Here is a 19,628-nt window from a genome sequence, read left to right as displayed (position 1 = left end):
TTTTTTTAGTACAACAACCATTGGAACAAAATGGTCACCCTGTTCAAATTTTCAATTCCATTTGCATTACTTTTTTTTTTTTTTTTTTTTTTTTGTGGTGCTGGGGATTGCTTGCAAGCACTCTGCCAACTGAGCTATCTCCCCAGTCCACCATTTGCATTTTAAAGAAAATAGTGTTGTAAAACATCAATAGGATGTAAAAAGTCTGACAGTTATTTGAAAAATGAGTAAATAGTATTTAGATGCCCTCTGTTGGGTGTAGAAAATGAAGGAAATATGTTACTTCTTCTTAGGAGAGTTGATTTCAGCCATTTAGGTAAAATCTTTTCCTGCTGTTGAGTCTTTGAAGGAGGACCTGTGGCCAGGCAAACCCCTTTCCTCCTTTCTCACTGCATGCAGTGACCATGTCAGTTAATTAAAACACCATCGATCCTCCCACCGCCACCACTACCACCACACGCTTTGACCTAGCATCCTTGTCCTGGCTACTGTGCACTTTACAGATTATAAAATAATATTAATTTTGGAATTAAAAAACAAAACTGGAAAGCATAAATCAAGGTCTGCAAAATGACTCTCAGAGGAAATGAATGGGCATCTATTATTTGAAAAATTTTACCAGATAATAATAATCTCTACAGTCTTCTTTTATCCTGGGAAGATTGAATGACCTGTTAAGCACTTTGGGATAAAATTTTATGATAATATTTATGACCTGTCATCTCTGTAGCAGAAATACTATCAATTTTAGAGTCAGGACAAATCTTTCTGCCACAAGGTTTCCTCCACAGATGGAAAAGCTCTTAGATGTTTTTTTCTTTTTTTCTTTTTTGGCAGTGCTTGGGATCGAACCCAGAGCCTTGTAATTGGCAGGCAAGCCTCCCACTGAGCCACAGCCCTCAGGGCACGCGAGTCTCTAACTCAGCTTTGCCCAATAGATAGATAATGCAAGCCACACTGTGATTTTTACATTTCCCTGTATATTAAAAAATAATTAATATACAGGAAATTAATTTTAATGTTTCGTTTTGCCCAATATATCAAAAATATTATCATCTATCCATGTAATTGTGTGAAAAAATATCAAGAATGCATTACTTTCTTTGTACGAAGGTTTATAAATCTGCCGTATATTTTGTCCTTAACAATATAAATTCAGTCACTAAATTAAAAAAAAATTCAAGCAAAACGGAGTCCTACTGAAACAATAAAGTTGTGTTTAGTGAAAAATATTTTGCAGTTTCTATTTAAAAATAAAATTGAAGTCAATTAAATAAAATTAATATTTAACCCCCTTGGTTGCACTGGCTGCATTTCAAATGCTTGATAGTTCCAGTTGTGGGTAACTACTGTATTAGCACAGATATAGAATATTTTCATCATGTTGAAAGCTTTATTGAATAGCACTAGTCTAAATTGAAGAGGATGGTACACATTTTGTTATATTGGTATGTCTTAAATAGTCTTGGAGTAACTAACAAAAGTCTCATGAAGTTGAACTTCTGGTTATTAAGTTTGTCACTATTTACCTCTTACTTTTGTAGTTTCATAATTGGTTATTTGGGATCTGGTCTCCCCTGTGCCCTAAATATTTTGTTAACTTCGTCAAGTGTGCACAGACTAACATTCAGTAAGGGTTGGCTTTGAGGGTGATGAATTTCTCTGTGGAGTATCTTATGAATTACAAAATGTTTATAGTTTTTTCTGCTCGTACAGTCACTGTTACAGATTTGACATGACACCACATAACACACAGGAGCCCATTTCAGTATTGTAAAACGACATTTGGGTATAAATTATAAAGAGGAAAGTTGAGAAAATAGAAATAGTAGCACTTTAAGATTAAAGTGAATCTAGGCAGATGAACTAACACACTGATGAAAGTTTTCATCTCTAAAGTTGCAACACCACCACCTCCATCACCAACTTATGTGGTAAATATATCATATGCAGAAAAAGATAAAATAAGGTCATAGGCATGAGTGAATCAATATTATTCCATTCTAAGGGGCTTGGGGTTGATGGAGCACTTCCTGTGGCAGTTTGGGCACATTAGAAAGCTTCTCCCAATTTAAACGGGAACAGGAAAAGCACGCTGGGAGGAGAGCTTTTAATTTTTGGAAAGCAGCCCTGTCCTAGAAGAAGATGATTAAGATCTGGTACCCAGAAGTGAGGATCCATGAAATGACAGTTTTTGACCAGATTTCCCTGGTTTAGTGCCATCCTCTATGACTCCCACTGTTCTGTGCCTTTTGTTGGGTCCTGGGATTTTCAAACCTTGCATCTCTAGGAGACCAAAAAGGAAAAAAAAAAAAAAAAAGTTTTGGAAGGTCTTTCATTGCCTGACTTTCTAAATTAGACACCATAAATTGCCAGCATACCCAGAACTCCAGTCAGACCTCAAGAAAACCCCAGATATCCCCTTTGGTCTGAGCTCTCCTGCAGCCTCTTGCAATGCTGAAGTGCATTTTCAACTTTGAGTCATTGCAAAGTGTACCTAGGTGACAGATGGTGGAAGCTTATTACTTCCTGTATTCTGAGGGAGTTTTAAACAGTTTTGAAGATCCTATCTTCCCACCGTAGTAACATCTGAGTTTGGCTCGGGCATTTTAAAGAAACCTTAAACATCACTTGGGACTAGGCTATAGAATTCTGATTCTTTCATCAACAGGACTTCCTTGGCTCCTCTTTTACTATTTTCTTTTATTTAAACTACTATTATGTACCAGAGACTTGAATTACACAAGTGTGCTTCTTACACATGTTAATTCATTTGATATTCAAAGAATGGAATGAATTTGCTATAATTGTTGTCCCTATTTTATAGGTAAGGCACTATCGACTGAATAACATAAAATTTCCCAAGTTCTGTACACAAATTACACTTGAATTACACGTGTGCATCTTACACATGTTAATTCATTTGATATTCAAAGAGTGGAATGAATTTGCTGTAATTGTCCCTATTTATAGGTAAGGCACTGTCGACTGAATAACATAAAATTTCCCAAGTTCTGTAGCCAATTATGTGGCAAAGCAAGGATTTGATTCCAGGACTGTTTGGCTCCATGACTCATTACATGATGTGGCAGAATAGGAGGATTCTAACAGAAACGGACCCACACAGTGGTGTAAGGGCAAGCTAATCTAGTTCCCAAGTTCCTCTAGCTGGTCGTTATGTTGCTTATCATTGCAGGCTTAGTTTCTTCTGGGGGTGGGGTGTAATTGTATCGAGAGTCACCTAATTGGATATTTCACATGGGATACTAATGGTGCTTGTCTCCTTGTTGCAGGTGGCTGTGTTACTGCAACGTGCCACAGTTCTGTGACAGTCTACCTCGGTACGAAACCACGCAGGTGTTCGGGAGAACGTTGCTTCGCTCAGTCTTCACTGTCATGAGGCGACAGCTCCTGGAACAAGCAAGACAGGAAAAAGACAAACTGCCTCTTGAGAAACGAACTCTAATCCTCACCCATTTCCCAAAGTAAGAGAGAGCTCTTGCTCTTGCAGAACTTAAGGTTGCTAATACATGTCAAAGCCTGCATAAATAACAAAATCGAGAATGATAAACAGCATCATAGGGGAGAAAGGCCCTTAGCCTTTACCTATGTATTAGCTTGTTAACTGCAACCATGGTCCTGTAAAGGTCCTGTAAAGGTCCCCCTCACCTTCCACCATCTAGACCATTGTCTGTGGTTCTCACTATGAACCAACGCTTTGTTGAAGCTAAAGGATGGTGGGGGAAGGGTGCATATAATCAGGTTCCATCAACTCAGGAGGTGTCAGAGAACTCAAGTGGCTGGTTTTTCCATCCCCGATCTCCAACCCTTTCTAAGTACTGGTGAATTACCTGCCTCTATCTCTCCTTCATTCTTTGGAAACTAGACTGCAAGAGCAGAACTGGGTGTGGTGGCACATACCTGTAATCCCAGCTGCTTGAGAGGCAGAGGCAAGAGGATCAGAAATTCTAGGCTAGCCTGGACAACTTATTAAGACTCTGCCTCAAAATAAAAAATAAAAAGGACTAGAGAGGTAGCTCAGTGGTATAGTGCCCCTGGGTTCCATTCATCCTGTCTTTAAAAAAAAAAAAAAAAAAAAAAAGACTGGCCAGGAGAGGTTTCCTTCAGCATGACCTTTGTACCTCTGTACTCAATTTCTTATAGAATATACATCCTTGTGTGCCCCTTGCCCTACCAGAGCTCTCAAATATACATCATCTTTTTAATATTTTTAAGTGAAGGGAATGTGTCAAAGCAATAGAAGATTGAAGTGCTGCACTGTTGGCCTTGGAAATGCATTTTCAGTGCTAAGAAGCAGATTTAAGTTGAGAGGTTTGTTGCTGGTGAGAGGGACAGAAGGCACAATTGATGACTGCGGAGCAGGGATAGCAAGACATGAACGAAGCAGTTCACTTTGTGGTTGTCATTCCACCCAGATCCACACTTGGTCAGGGAGGGAGAAGGTGTAATTTAAAAAGACTGTCTCGGTATGATATAGCCTTTTCCCTCACCCTATTGAGAACTGCTGATTTAGAGAATAGAATGTGAGAGGAGGTACTATATTCTTTGACCAAAGGTAATTGAATTGAAATCTGTTTTATTTGAGGAACTAGATTTTTATTACTAAGATATTATTGGATTGTCCAATTTGTGTCTCAGGAAAGTTTTTTTTTTGTGTGTGTGTGTGCTGGGGATTGAACCCAGGGCCTTGTGCTTGTGAGGCAAGCACTTTACCAACTGAGCTATATCCCTAGCCCAGGAAAGATGGTTTTAATTGTTAAAAATAAGTCTTGTCCAAACAACAATGATTAAATTGCTTCTGTGATAGAAATTGAAAATTCATTGGCAGTTTATTCCAAATCCTAAAGCTTAGATGGAGGATGTCCTGAATAATTCTGATGGACTTTAGCTGAACACCAGATATTTGCACATGTAGCCTAGCATCCTGATTGTCATACTGATTTTTTTACCAGGAAACCAGCATATGAGATGAGGCACTTGAACTGCAGTTTGAATGTTATCCCTCAAATGGGTTATAAAATTTCTGGGCATGCTCATGCCTTTCAGTGGCTGCCTATTAACTGGTCTAAGCTACTTTCCTTGGATATTGAAACAGTTCATACTAATTTATCTATTACATTTGCCACATAAGTGGCATCTTTTATTTTATGATGATAGTTGCCATTCTGTCTCTAAGCCAAGGGATAAAGGACAAAGAGGGACCACCCTCCCCCAACACACACACACACCTGTTAAATGCTAAAAGATAAATTTTAATTACTTTGCATAGTGACAGTTTTTTTCCCCATAGCAAATTCATTTTGCTGCTTGCAGATATTTGCTAATTATAGTGTGTTTTGTTCCATCAACCCTTAGTTCTAGCACGCTTATGCTGTTGAGTTAAAATATCAACACTGCTTTCTTCTCTGTTACTAATAGTAGGGTGAAACTACCACCCACTTCTGCATTTAAATCCCTTTTCACTGAATATGACAACATTCGAGGCTGTTGGGGATTCATACCTACAGTTTTGGAAGCAGAATCAACACATGTTGAGGTCTGAGGTTCTCTCTGAGTCTTGGGCTGTCTCAGAGTGAAAGCTGGGACCAGTTTGCCAGCACCCATGGAGATCTCTGGCTCTCAGATGCATGGTCAGGGCTTATATCCTTATCTTTCTGTCCTCATATGCTGCTTTTTTTGCTGCTGGGCTTTAACTTGTGCCTTTCTTCCCCTCATTTCCTATTTTTTGCAAGTTTTTTTTTTAAATTTTAGTATCTATGTTTCATTCTAAAAGTGACAAATGCACATGTTGAAGAAAATTTGGTTTAGAGAACTAAAAAGAAGAAAAAGATCACCCATGGCCTTACAATGGTGAACTACTTTTAGTGCTTTTAGATATTTCTATTTTTTTTTTTTTTTAGAAGATATTTCTATTCTCCATATGTTAGAAAACTCCAGGTGATTTCTATGGGCTTCCAGAACCTGAGATCCATTTGGTTATAACATCATGGGAAGTTAGCATAACAATTAATCACTGGTTCCAATCTTGCTTGCCATTTTGTAATTGTGGGAATTTGAATCAGTTATTTAACCTCTTGGTGCCTTAGTTTTCTTCATCTGTAAAGCAGATATAGAAAGGGATTCTGTCTCATGGTATCAATATGAAATCAAGTGAATTAGGAAGCATCATGCACTGATAACGCTACCTTTCACATAGTAAGAACTACATATAACTGTGTGACAAATAAAAATATGTAACTTTTAAGTCCCATGAGGATTCAGTGAAAAGTTTCTGGAGTAGTTCAGGCCAAAACAAGCATTCAGTCAACATTAGCAACTTCGGTGGTGTTAATGACAGTGACAATGACAGCCACATGGAGAGCTGAAATTGTATGCTTGAATCTCACTGGACAAGACTCATGCTTTTCCATGGTGTAGTGCTCTGTGTATTCTATGTTGTGTGAAGCTGTATAGGATCAACAGAGCATAGTTTGTAGAAATCTCTTTCTGTATTTAAATATGTTAGGGCTGCCCCAATAAGTCATCATTTCAATCTTGATTCCCTAGTGTATTACTGAGTTGAAGGTGAGACCCAGAGATTAAGGTGATTGCCATAGATGATTAGGACTTTTGTCCCTCTAGTAACACTTTAATTTTTTTTTCACTCTTTTTATCTTACTATTGATTTTACTCTTGTGTTTAGGTTTCTGTCCATGTTAGAGGAAGAAGTTTATAGTCAAAACTCTCCCATCTGGGATCAGGATTTTCTCTCAGCCTCTTCCAGAACCAGCCAGCTAGGAATCCAAACAGGTAAAATTTCTTTTTACATAAATTAGCAATCAGGAAGTCCAACTTGAAGTGTTCCTTGTAGCTCACTCTGCCTTTCATCAGGAAATTGAAGATTAGAGCCAGCCAAAAAGCAAACACTTTGGCAAATCTTGCATCTGTATCTTGTTAATGAGGAGAAAGTTGGTACAAACCAAAGCCTTGCAACTGTGTCTGTGTTGATGAAGAGGGCAGGTGCACACCAAGTAGTTAAAACAACAGTAACTGCAGGAAGCCTTCGCTTGCACATTGCAATTTTAAGGGAGGTGTAACATACCAGATGGCTCAGCTCTGTAGTCAGATGCTTGCTTTATTTCAAAGGTACTTATAGTCTCAGTCAATGGCTAAATATGCCTAGGAATCAAGTCTCAGTCTGGCTTCTTACTCTTTGGTGTCTGTTTTATACATCTACTTACTACCAGGGATAATGGTGGGTTAGTGAGTGGAAGAGAGTAATAATCTGTCTCAGGATATGAAATACTTTTTCAGTAGGGCAGGGCATCCCTTAGGTCATCTGGTGACATCAGTAAGCATTTTGTGAGGAGAGAGATGTGTTTTCTAGTCACAGTGATCCCAGAAAAATGATCCAAATTCCTGCCTTTGACAGTAGGAAGACGGACAGAGAAGCTTGGGGGAAAAAAAAATGCTGAAGCAACAGTTTCTGTCTGGCTTTGGGGACAGACAGAATGCTGAATTTCCACGTCCATGAGCTCTAGCTCATGTTAGTATGGGGGCTTGTGAGTGTTACCTTCAGCAAAGATAATTTTATTCTTGCTTTAAAAAATGCAAGAAGGCTGGGCATGGTAGCTGTAATCCCAGCTCCTTGAGAGGTTGAGTCAGTAGGATCCAAGTTCAGGGCCAACCTGGGCAACTTAGGGAGATTCTGTCTCAACATAAAAAGTAAAGGGATAGGGGATGTAACTCAGTGGTAAAGCACTAGATTCAATCCCTAGTACCCCTCCCCCCCAAAAAAGTTCTAATTTACATATGGTAAAATTGAGGTATAATTTGCATACAGTAATGTTCACCTGTTTTAGTGTACTGTCAGTTTTGACAAACACATTTTGTTGGTTAACCATCATTATCATCAAAAGATGGAAAAATCATATCACTCCAGACAAATGCCCTTGAGCACCTTCAGAGTCCACTTGTTGTCATAACTCCAGCTCTGGCAACCACTGCTGTGTTTTTTTTTTGTTCCTATAGTTTTGCCTTTTCTAGAATGTCATCTGGAAGGAATCATATAGTTTATGCTTTTTTGAGTCTGATGACTTCCAATCGGCAAAATGCATTTGAGGAGTCATTTATGATTTTTAAAAATCTAGAACCCAAGCATGAATGCAAATATAAATTTAAATGTAAATCTACATTTAAATTTAAAAATATTTATTTGGGTGGGATACTGGGGATCAAACCCAGGGGTACTCTACTTACTGACCTTCATCCCTAGTTCTTTTTATTTTATTTTTTAAATTTTGAGATAGGGTCTTGCCAATTTGCTGAGGCTGGCTGATCAAAAACTTTTTTTTTTTGAACTCTTGTTACCAAAACATGTCAAAAACACCTTTGTGACCTTTTAGTTTCATCTTAGGTCATAATTTCATGTTTGGTTGAAAACCTACAGTACCCTAAGGCCTACCCATTCATATTACATACTCCCTGGAGACTTGAGTTGTCATGTTTACTGGATACCTTCTCTGTGGTTACTGGCCACTGCTCTCTGAACCCGTGCTATTTATTTTATCTTTTTTCCTCCCCCTTCTCTTCCTTCTCCCCCTACTCCTTCCTCCTCCTCCTGCCTCAGCTTCATGAGTCGCTGTATGGCAGGCACCCAGCTCATTTTATCTTTGTCTTGATCCTACTTAGTTTCTAGATGGCATCTTTCCTATAAACTCTTCTAATTCCTCCCTGGTGCCCTTGCCAGGACCATATCGCCTTTCTTTTGGACTTTTGTAGAACCTTGACTACGTCCTATTTTTTTTTTTTTTTTTTTAAGTATCCTATTCTTGATTCTCAAACATGTCTGCACAGTGAAACCACCCATGGAGATTTGAAATGTTCTGAATTGTGAGTGCCACACCAAGAGAGGGTGGGATGTTATTGGCTCGGGGTGTGTGACCTGGGCACTGGGACTTTTAAAAGCTCCGAGGTGATGCCAATGTGCAGCTTTTGAGAACGACTGTGTCTTATGTACCCACCTCATGTTAATCCTAACCCCATTTTTTCCTGTGTATTTTTTCCCTTCTGCGAATGCAGTTCTTTGATGATCAGAGACCCAGTTTTTCAATAATAATCATACTTTTATTAATTGCTTGCCTGTGAAACTTGAGGCTTGCTTTATGTCTTTAAGCCTTGTCACAGACCCTGGGACACTGGAATTATTATCTCTTTCACGTGGTTGAGGACATGGAAGCTCAGAGTGGAGCAACAGCTTGTAAGGGATGGAGCTGGGTTTCACACCTGGGGCTAATGCTTACCTCCTACACTACCTTAGGAGCCAGAGCTCTGCACTGCCCTTTGCATTCCCTTGGTGTGCACTGGAGCGGAGCAGTTCAGGCTTGCAGAGGGAATGAGTGAAGAGCATAGTTTCCTCCTTTAGGCAGGGGGACACCAAAGTTATTCAGCTGGATCAACTTAACTTTCTTAAGGGTCTCTGAAGAGGATTTTCCATTTGTGAAAGTACCTTTGACCCTTGTCTGTCCCAAATTCTCCCAGTCTGCTCAAGTTCTGACCACATGTTATCTGTCTTAGAACTGGATGGAGAAAGCAGAGGTTCTTTGATTCAGTGAGAATGTTGTGTTTAATTCTGTGGCTAAGGTTGTCCCTAGTTAAGTGGGATCGCACACTTTAGTACCCTTTAGTATACAGTCCCACTTTAGCATTACCTGAAGCTGTCAGCAGCATACTGCTGTAATTGCAGTGTGTTCTTTTCAGGGGAAAGAGGAGTATAATCATTTACCTAATTGGCATGTCTGCACATCAATGCACCTATAATAAATGACATTTTTAATGATGGCTCTGAAGTTTTGCAAGACACTCAGATGTCTTCTGAATCATTAGAGCTTCCTCTTTGTTTAGAATCACTGCAGTGTACTTTGAAATTCAGATGGCCTGTATGCTGGAAGAAGAAACATAGCCTGCAAAACACTCACAGTGAATCTTTTACTGTGAGAAAATACCTGAGAAAAACAACTTAAAAAAGGAAAGATTTATTTTGGTCCACAATTTCAGAGGTTTCAGTCTATGGTCAGTTGACTCCATTGCTTTGGGCCTGAGGCAAGGCAGAACATTATGGTGGAAGGGCATAATGCTCACTTCATGGCAGCCAGGAAGAAGTGGGGGGAGAAGGGAGGAGGGAGAAGAGAGGAGAGGGAGAGAGAGAAGAGAGAAGAGAGGAGAGAAGAGAGACCCACCTCCTCCAACCAGGTTCATCTTGCAGTTTCTACCACCTTCCAATGGCTTATTCAATTATAAATCCATCAGTGGATTAATCCACTGATGAGATCAGAACCTGCATTATCCAGTCACTTCCCAAATATACTACCTTGGAACATTGCTGCATTGAGGCTCAAGCCTTTACCACAAGAACCTTTGGGGAACATTTCAGATCTAAACTGTAACATCCTGATACTTCAGTGTATTCTGATTCTTTTTTGAGATGGGGGTCTACTTGTGTTGCCTAGTCTGGCCTCAAACTCCTGGGCTCAAGCTATCTTCCTACCTCAGACTTCCCAGTAGCTGGGACTTCAGGTGCATACCACTGTACCTAGTTTTATTTTGATTTGTTGCATATCAATTACTATTCAGTTAGAGATACTGAGTGTCAGTGACTCACTATTGCTTGGTTTACTTATTCCGTCATATCACCTTGATTGCTGGGAGTGTTGTGTTCTCTGCAGATAGAGCTGGGGCTGCGTTAGAAGTTGAGTGAATATCCTGGGTATCTGATCTGCCATCCTATACTGAGAATGTCTCTACTCCTCATCATTTTTCACCTCTTCAGCTATGGATAAGCAACACAACCAGCAAAGGAGCTTCCTGTTTTTACAATGGTGAAACAAACACACACCAACAGCAAAACTTGTTTAGAAATACTTTCAGATTTACAGAAGAGTTACAGGAATAGGATAAAGATAATCTGGATTCACCAGTTATTAACATTTTGCTATATTTACTTTATCGTCATCTAATCTATAGACTCGCTTTTTTATCTCAATAATGTAGTCTGTAGCAACTTTCCCATCACCTCAGGAGACTTGTGATTACCAGCTTGTACCATAGTTTCTTGCACTGGGTTTGATCACTTGGTGAAGGTAGTGTCTGCTGGCTTTCTCCAGGATAGCATTACTGCTTTTGTAATCTAAAAGCACTTTTGTGGTGAGGTACTTTAGACCATGCAAATATTCTATCTTCATCAAAATTATACTCATGAACTTTAGTCTATAAACATGATCCTTCCTGAATGAGTTGTTGTATGATGACTGCCAAATGGTGATTTTTTTTTTTAAACTACCTTTCATCAATCTTTCCTTATTTATTTTTTGGTATTCTTTTGTATGGAAGAGCTTTGCTTTCTCGTTATTCATTCATTCACATGTTATTTTATCAATATGGATTCAGATACTTTTATTCAATGAGATATAATCTAATACTGTCTTTATTATCTTGATGCCCATGTTTCTTATTTTATTTTTTATTTTATTTTTTTGCGGTTCTGGGGATTGAACCCAGGGCCTTGTGCTTACAGGGCAAGCACTCTACCAACTGAGCTATATCCCCAGCCCCCATGTTTTTTATTTTAAAACTGACTTTTTTTGTGAGGTATTGGGTAATAATAGAATGGTCTTTTATTGTCTTGGTTCCTTGTTGCCTTAAAAAAAGTCATTTAATATCTTCTTTTTGTTGGAGCAGTTATCAATCCACCTCCTGTGGCTGGGACAGTTTCATACAATTCAAACTCATCTTCCCTTGAGCAGCCAAATGGAGGGAGCACCAGTCCTGCTTGCAAAGCCTCTTCTGGGCTTGAGCCAAACCCAGGTAAGTTCTTCAGAGGGGATAAGAGGGCTGTGATTTGCCCTAGGAGCTCCATGTCTTGCAGAGCACCGAAAGTAAAATAAAACCAATTACAGATTGTGCATGACCAGATTTTAATGGCTGGAAAATCACTTGGTTTAGGTTTTGGACTGTGCTGTTTAGTTATTGCTGTGTATCTAACTAATCCAGAATACAGTTGTAAGATCTGTAATGACTAATTAGCATAGCTCACTCATTTGCTGTATTGTCTGGTAGTTGGCAGAGCTTAACTAGTTTCATGATCTTGGCTAGGTGGACTTAAAAGTCTATCCATTGATTGGGGCCTGTGTTCTGGGCTTTACTTGACTACAACAATTATATGCAAGAAACTCTGTTCCATGTATTTCTGGTCATCTTCCTGGAACCTGGGACTATGCAGAAGTGTCCTTTTTGTGACAATGGCAGAAGAACCAGAGAGCAAGCAGAAATATGCAGTCTCTTGAAGCCTTGACTTAGAACTGTTACTCCATCACTTCTGTCTCATTCTGTATTCAAACCAAGTCACTTGTTTGATTTTAGAGTCAAAGGGGTAGAGAAAAGGAGAAATGTTGCCTATGCTCTTTTGTTGGAAAAACTGCAGTTGCATGGCAAAGCATGTAGATGATAGGGTAAAGAATTTGGTCATTAATGTAATCTGCCAAATGGGCACATTTTTTAATCCTGGAAGCATTTTATAATCATAGAATTCTTACTACATTTTTGTTGCACTGGGGGGTTGAACCCCAGGCTTCTAATGCTTTCCTAGCATGCTATATCCACTGGGCTATATCCTCAGCCACACAGAATGCTTTAAGGGTTGCCTCTGTCCACAGACTGGACATCAAACAGATCTTGGACAGGTTTAAATTTTGAAATAAAAGAAGTGCTATGGAAAAGGGAAAGAAGAGGACCTTATATGAAGTATATTTAGCATGTATGCCATTCTCTTTACCGATGAGTTGGAATGCAGCTGAAGTGCTTTCTTATAATACTGTTAGTCCTTCAGGTTTGAGCCAAGACAGGTATAAACCTCATCTATAAAATATATAGTGTGCAACATTTCCCTGAGTCAGTCATGGAATTTGAAGATTTATTGGTCAGTTGTCTGAAAATGTTCTCACTTATATCCAAAAAACCGCAACATAAGAGTTACACACAGCTTTTTAGTAAGCAATATATAATATTTATGGAAGCATCTTTTGTAGACAAGGAACTTGAATCACTCTGCTCCTTTTTAACTAAAGATAGTGAAAATGCTATGTGAAAGTGTGCTTGATGGGGTTTACATCTGAGGAATAAATGAAATTCAAACATCTAAAAGTCAAAATAAAATTAATTTTAAAAATTGAATATATTTTATGAAAGTAACCTGGAAAAACAAAACATGACCACAATAAAGGAAAACAGCCATTATGTAGTCTCATGGAAAGTGGGAGAATGTTCTCTCTGCTTTTTCATGCCATTCCTAGCATGTTGATTGCACCTACTTCATAGGTCAGGGGTAGGTACTGTTGAGGTATTGTTTTACTCCTCCCTTCCAATAAAAAGCCAGGTGTGGTGGCACAACCTGTAATCCCAGCAATGTAGGAGTCTGAGGCAGGAGGATCACAAGTTCAAGGCTAGCCTGGGTAACTTAGAACTTGTCTCAAATAAAAAAAAAAAAATATATAAAATGCTCAATGGTACAATCCCCACCCCCACCCTGGGTCCAAACTGAAGCCCTGGGGAAAAAAATTAATCATAAAGTCAGTCATTTTATAATGAAAATTTAAATTCATCATTTTAATTATTTATCGAGAAGAAAACAATTCACAAATATATTTCAGATATGTATGTATATATGTGTATATATATGTATGTGTATGTATATACATATATAAAAATAATATGTGCATACATATACATACTTGTAGACTTGAGTATGTGTGTGTGTATTTCTTCTCAAGCTACAAGGAGAAATAATAGTTTAAAGTTTCAATACACAACCCTGAGTAATTTATCAATTAAGCAGACAAGTATATCAATAAAGATGTAGAAGTCCTAAAAACACAATTAACATGCTTGAGAGTTTAGAGATCATTACTCTTCAGAATTGGAAAATGCATATTCTTTCCATAAAGATACTGCACATTTATTTTAAAAAAATTGGTTTTATTTTAGGCCATAAAGTGGCTGTCAACATTTTTGACATTTTGGTGTCATATGGACCATATCTTCTGACTGTGAAGAGACTCTATTAGAATTACTAACCAGTAATAACTAGAACAACCCTTTGCATTTCCAAATGAAGAAAAATTTGCTTTAATAACTCATTTATCTAGTTAAAAATTGTCATAGCAAATAGGAAATACTCCAAATGGATCCAGGGTTGGAAATCATTGTGACCTGCTCCCTTCTTTCCTACCTCTACTGCCACCCTTTCTCCTGATAAAGTGAGAGTCAACCTCCATATCCATCAATGCTATTAGAAAATTGGTTGGATAGTTGGCATATATTTTCTGTTTCCTGTTTAAAACTACCCATTGTTTGTCTTTTATTTTGATTATCATAGGAGAAAAGAGGAAAATGAATGACTCTCACGTTCTGGAGGAGGTCAAGAGACCCCGAGTTATGGGGGATATTCCTATGGAATTGATCAATGAGGTCATGTCTACCATCACAGACCCTGCAGCAATGCTCGGACCAGAGGTCAGCAGGGTAAACCGGGCAGCCAGCTGATAGACCTTCTATGGTCTCATGGCCACTCCAGCTCTCAGAAATGGGGCGGCAGTACTTAAGAGTTCACATGCCTCCCTAATGTGCATTAAAGCTGGTGGTCATGGTGGGGAGGGCAGCAGTTGCTGAACAAAAGGTGTTCAGTTCTCCTTGAAGAATATCATATCCCAGGGCCACATACCAATAATTTCACATAGTTGAGAAAGTTTTGACTTGAAGAATTTCAAACCCCCATAAATATTGCAAAAATTCTGCAATAAAAATCCATAACCCTTGGTTTAGATCCAGGAGTTTGTTAACATTACACCACATTTGACTTTCCTGTCTCTCCCTTTCTTTCTTCTGTGAATCATTTAGAACCACTCCAGACTTAAAAACTGATGTTGTAATACTTCACCCCTAACTTTTTTTGCTTGTATTTCCTAAGAATAAGGCTAACACAGGACTGGTAAACTACAACCTATGAGCCAGGTCTGGCCCACTTATTTTTTTTGGAAATATCTTTGGTTGTTTCGCCATACAACAGATTTGAATAATTAAAAAAGGGACTAGATATATGGCTTACAGAACATAAAATATTTACTTTCTAGTCCTTTACTGAGAAGTTTATTGACCCTTGTCCTAGGGTACAACCCATACCCCAGTTCTCCATCCATCTAAATTTCATTCTGCTGTTGCAGGATCAATTAGGGATTATGCATTGCATCTAGTTATGTCTTCATTCTTTAATTTCCTTTAATCTAAAACAATTCTTCAGCCTTTTTGTCTTTTGCATTGTTGACATTGTTGATGAGTCTTGGTCAATTGCTTTGCATAATGTCCCTCTGTTTGGATTTGTCTGATTGTTAACCAGTGGTTTGATTGATTCAAGCAGAGCCGTTTTGGTAAAAGTACTGCTGTCTTCTCATTGCTTTGCACCCAGGGGCAGGGTGACTTAAGAGGTTTTTTTACAGCTTCCATTCCAAGAAATGAAGAGATGGTTTGGACATCGTTTTATAAACAATTTTATGGCTTTTTAGTGTGGCTCTGTTAGATTCAAGTATTAATTTTTACTTTGCTGTATTTCCCAAGGTATTTATTTTATGATGTTGAGGATAATTCAGAAAACTGGAATGTCATAATAAAAAGATCTCATCATAAAATTACTCCTTCCATTTTCCTCTAGATATTCAGTCTGTGGGGACTAAACACTCTAGTTCCTTTTCTATACTTGTCTTTTAGGGGTTTAGTAACTTCATAGATTAGCTGAGTTTAGGTTCTTTCAGCTGCGAAGTGGGGATTCTATCAACCATTTCGAAATTTGTTGTGTGGATTTAATAATATACCAGAGCTGGCTTGTACTGGCATGAATAAGAAAATTATTAAATTTTCAGGAGTTTTGTAAGCTGGTTGTTAAATATCTTAGTAGCTTGAAATTAGCTGTAGTAGCGCCTGTGTACCTAGACAGCCAGCTGTAGGCTAATGAAATAGGCAAGTGCTGCCGGTTAGAACTTTTCTTCCCTGAAAAGATTTTTTTTTTTTTTTTATGGTGCTGGGGATTTGAACCCAGGGCCTTGTGCTTTTGAGGCAAGCACTCTACCAACTGAGCTATATCCCCAGCCCCCTGAAGAGCTTTTTGTTGAACGTTTGTCTGCATGTCATCAGGTGGGTTATATAAGATGGGAACATACAGTGCTGGCAAAGGTCGTGCTGCCAGCTGTGGTTAGCGTGGTTCAAAACATTCCTCTGGGAAAAACTGTCCTCCCAAAAGAGATACAAGGATATAAGTCTGACTGCTGCTTGACCTATAATGAGAATTTGAGATATGTCATCTCAAGAGTCTTTAAAGCTCAGCTGGGTGAGATTCCTTAGGGGCTGGCAAACTGTAGCCCAGAGACCAAATCTAATCTGTTTTTTTAAAGTCTTATTGGCACACTACTACACCTGTTCTTATATTCTGTAACTGGTTTTTTTTTTTTTTTTTTTTTTTTTGGCGGGGGGCCTGGGAACTATACCTGCTTTCACACTTCAACAGCAGTTGAGTAGTGAAGGCAGAAGAGACCCTGTAACTCAAAATGTCTAAAATATTTTCTCTATGTCCCTTTATAGAAAAAGTTTGCTGATACCTAATTCTATACCAAATAACATCCTTGTACATATTTGTACTCAGCTTTCTTATAATACAATACTTTACCAAACTTTTCTGTCTTTATAACTTGTGTGTATGTGCATGTGCATGCATGTGTGCTCATGTGTTTAGGACCCTGAAAATCTACAAATGTGTATCTTAATAGAAGGAAGAAGAGGAACTTTTGTTTGTTTGTTTTTGCAATGCTGGGGATTGAACCCAGGGCCTCCTGCTTGCGAGGCAAGCACTCTTAACAACTGAGCTGTATCCCCAGCACACAGCCCTCTCCCTCTTTTTTTTTTTGGTGTAGTATCGGGGATTGAAACCATAGCCTTCCACATGCTAGGCAAGCACTTTCCTGCTGAGTTATAACTCAATGTATAACCTCAGTTCTTTCTGTTTTAAGTTGCCCCATCTGGCCTCAAACTTGGAATCTTCCTGCCTTGGCCTCCGAGTAGCTGGGATTACAAATGTGCACCATTACACCCAGCTTAGATATGTTCTAAGACAAGCTTTGATATGTTCCAGCTTCACTGTCTTATGACAATAACGCTGTTATTTAATTTTTTCATGTCTCTTGCATCCCAGACCAATTTTCTGTCGGCACATTCAGCCAGGGACGAGGCAGCAAGGCTGGAAGAACGGAGGGGTGTAATTGAATTTCATGTGATTGGCAATTCCTTGAACCAGAAACCAAACAAGAAGATCCTGATGTGGCTGGTTGGCTTACAAAACGTGTTCTCCCATCAGCTGCCCCGAATGCCAAAAGAATATATCACACGGCTTGTCTTTGACCCGTAAGTTGAGCTTTGCTCTTCCTTCTTCTTCAATTCCTTTTAAAATGAAAGAGTAGTTCCTCTTAGATAGTGAAAGTCAGCCCTAGCCACCCACTGAATCCTCTTGTCGCCTGTCACACTGTGGATATAGGCTCCATCAAGTTAATCTTCATATCAAAAAGCACTATGATTAATTTTTCAACAGTATGTAAATGTTAATAATAATGAAGCTTTACATTTTAAATTGCTGGTGACTAACCTGTGCTTTATTCATTAGAGTAGTAAGAATATACACAATAAAAGATCATCTTCCTTTTTTCACCATCAATCATTTTGGTTTTGGTGATTTAAGTGGGTTCCATTGTTGCCAAGGTCTATAAACACTGGGAAAATTATTGGGATAGAAGACAGATTAACTTTGAAAATCCATTGCTTAAAAACACTCAAGAGCACACACACACACACACACACACACACACACACACACACACAAATACAAATTAAACTTCTCTAATTGGATGTGTTTTAGTATATATAGCCCAATAATCCATATGGACTATAATACATGCATGTGATAATTAAGAGTGATGCTTCCCCATTTGTGTACAATGAATCAAAATGCAGTCTGTAAAAATAAAAATTTAAATAAATAAAAAAATAAAAAACAACAAAAAAAGAGTGATGCTTTACAGAGAGAAGGTCTGATAAAATTCTGTATGCAGGTTTTGGCCAATTGTACATGTGGATTTTGTACAATTTTCTTTTCCATAATGTTTCTGATATTTTTAAGTAAGAACAAACTCTTCAGAAATACATGCCATGTTTGGCCATGACATGTGCTGACTCCTGACCCTCCACTGTGAGTCCCCTGGGTATTAGGTGTACCAGTTTCAGAACATCTCCACACATTCTCTGTTTTTCATTTGTAGACCTCACACACTTCTTAGGGGACTTGCATCTGGTTCTGAGAGCAGCTCTGATGAAGTCTTGGGCAGTCAGGCTTGCTCTAAAAAGTCCAGATGAAAGGTTGGGCTAGTGAAGATAGTGGCTAAATGAAGGAAGTTTCCATAGAAACCCCAGGCAAACCCCCTTCTTGGTTAGTTAATAAAGAATACTTCAAAAAGTATATTTATTACCAAGATAGGTAAAACTTTGACATAATCTTATTCTTTCAGGAAACACAAAACCCTTGCTTTAATTAAAGATGGCCGTGTTATTGGTGGTATCTGTTTCCGTATGTTCCCATCCCAAGGATTCACAGAGATTGTTTTCTGTGCTGTAACCTCAAATGAGCAAGTCAAGGTAAGGGAAACCCAAGGTCTTAGAAGAAAAGCAGAATGTGGGGCTTCTCACTAAAGCTGTGGAACTTGGGAGGAGCTCTCTGTGCCATGGCCAGAGAAGGTTCAAAGTGGAGTTCAGGACTTTTTGTGAAGAGTCCTCTCACTGTGAGTGTATGTGTATGGGTATATGTGTGAGGAGAGTAAACTGTTCCATGTACCAACAAATAGGGTTATCCAAGGCTTTGTTGGACCTTGGGCCAAAGTGCACTTCACAACCCAGTATCAACTTAAGTGTAGTCTATAGCAAATGAAGAGGTGTTTGAAAGCAGATCTCAGTGTTTATAATTAACTTACACATAACACGCACATGCATGTGCGTGCATGCACACAAACACCTGTCAGTGCTGAAACACCAGGAAAGGATGTGGTTGATCTGGATTATGAAGATGATTTAAGCAGCTTACACTTGAGAAAAATTCTTATGTCCTTTCCCCTAAAGGGTACAAGGACTAAAGAAATTCTAATACAGAAAGTCATGAAAAATTTGAATACAGTATTCCTATTTGTGTAGAGTTTGGAATGTGTTGCATTGTTTTGTTTTTTTCCCCAATTGTTCTGAGCATAGGTCCCTCTTCCCTGGATACTCTGGCTGTATTTTATTGGTATCATAGTTGGTCTGGTCAGAATAAATTAGACTCCCTTTGGGCAGATAGAAAGAGCTCTCTTTTAGACCCTATCATTTGCTGCTCTGTTGTTTTTAGGAAAAGGAAATCAGAAAATGTATCCTTAGAAGATTATTTATTTGGTATTTAGGAAGCCCTAAAGAATATCATGGAAAAATATCATGGATAGTGGAAAGATAAGCAGCTCAGA

At 38.6% G+C, this 19,628-nt stretch overlaps 1 protein-coding gene across 1 annotated transcript in view; it reads left to right on the top strand.

The window, feature by feature from the left end:
- Kat2b (lysine acetyltransferase 2B) overlaps window positions 1-19,628 on the top strand; it is a 101,377-nt gene that overhangs the window by 60,827 nt on the left and 20,922 nt on the right. Inside the window, 6 exon segments of the mRNA XM_047531218.1 lie at window positions 3,294-3,485; window positions 6,704-6,810; window positions 11,737-11,862; window positions 14,429-14,565; window positions 17,288-17,496; window positions 18,651-18,777. Of these exon segments, the coding sequence (XP_047387174.1) occupies window positions 3,294-3,485; window positions 6,704-6,810; window positions 11,737-11,862; window positions 14,429-14,565; window positions 17,288-17,496; window positions 18,651-18,777 (898 nt within the window).

This window comes from Sciurus carolinensis, chromosome 17 (assembly GCF_902686445.1).
Source record: "Sciurus carolinensis chromosome 17, mSciCar1.2, whole genome shotgun sequence".
Lineage (NCBI taxonomy): Eukaryota > Metazoa > Chordata > Mammalia > Rodentia > Sciuridae > Sciurus > Sciurus carolinensis.
This window is presented reverse-complemented; position numbering and strand designations above follow the sequence as displayed.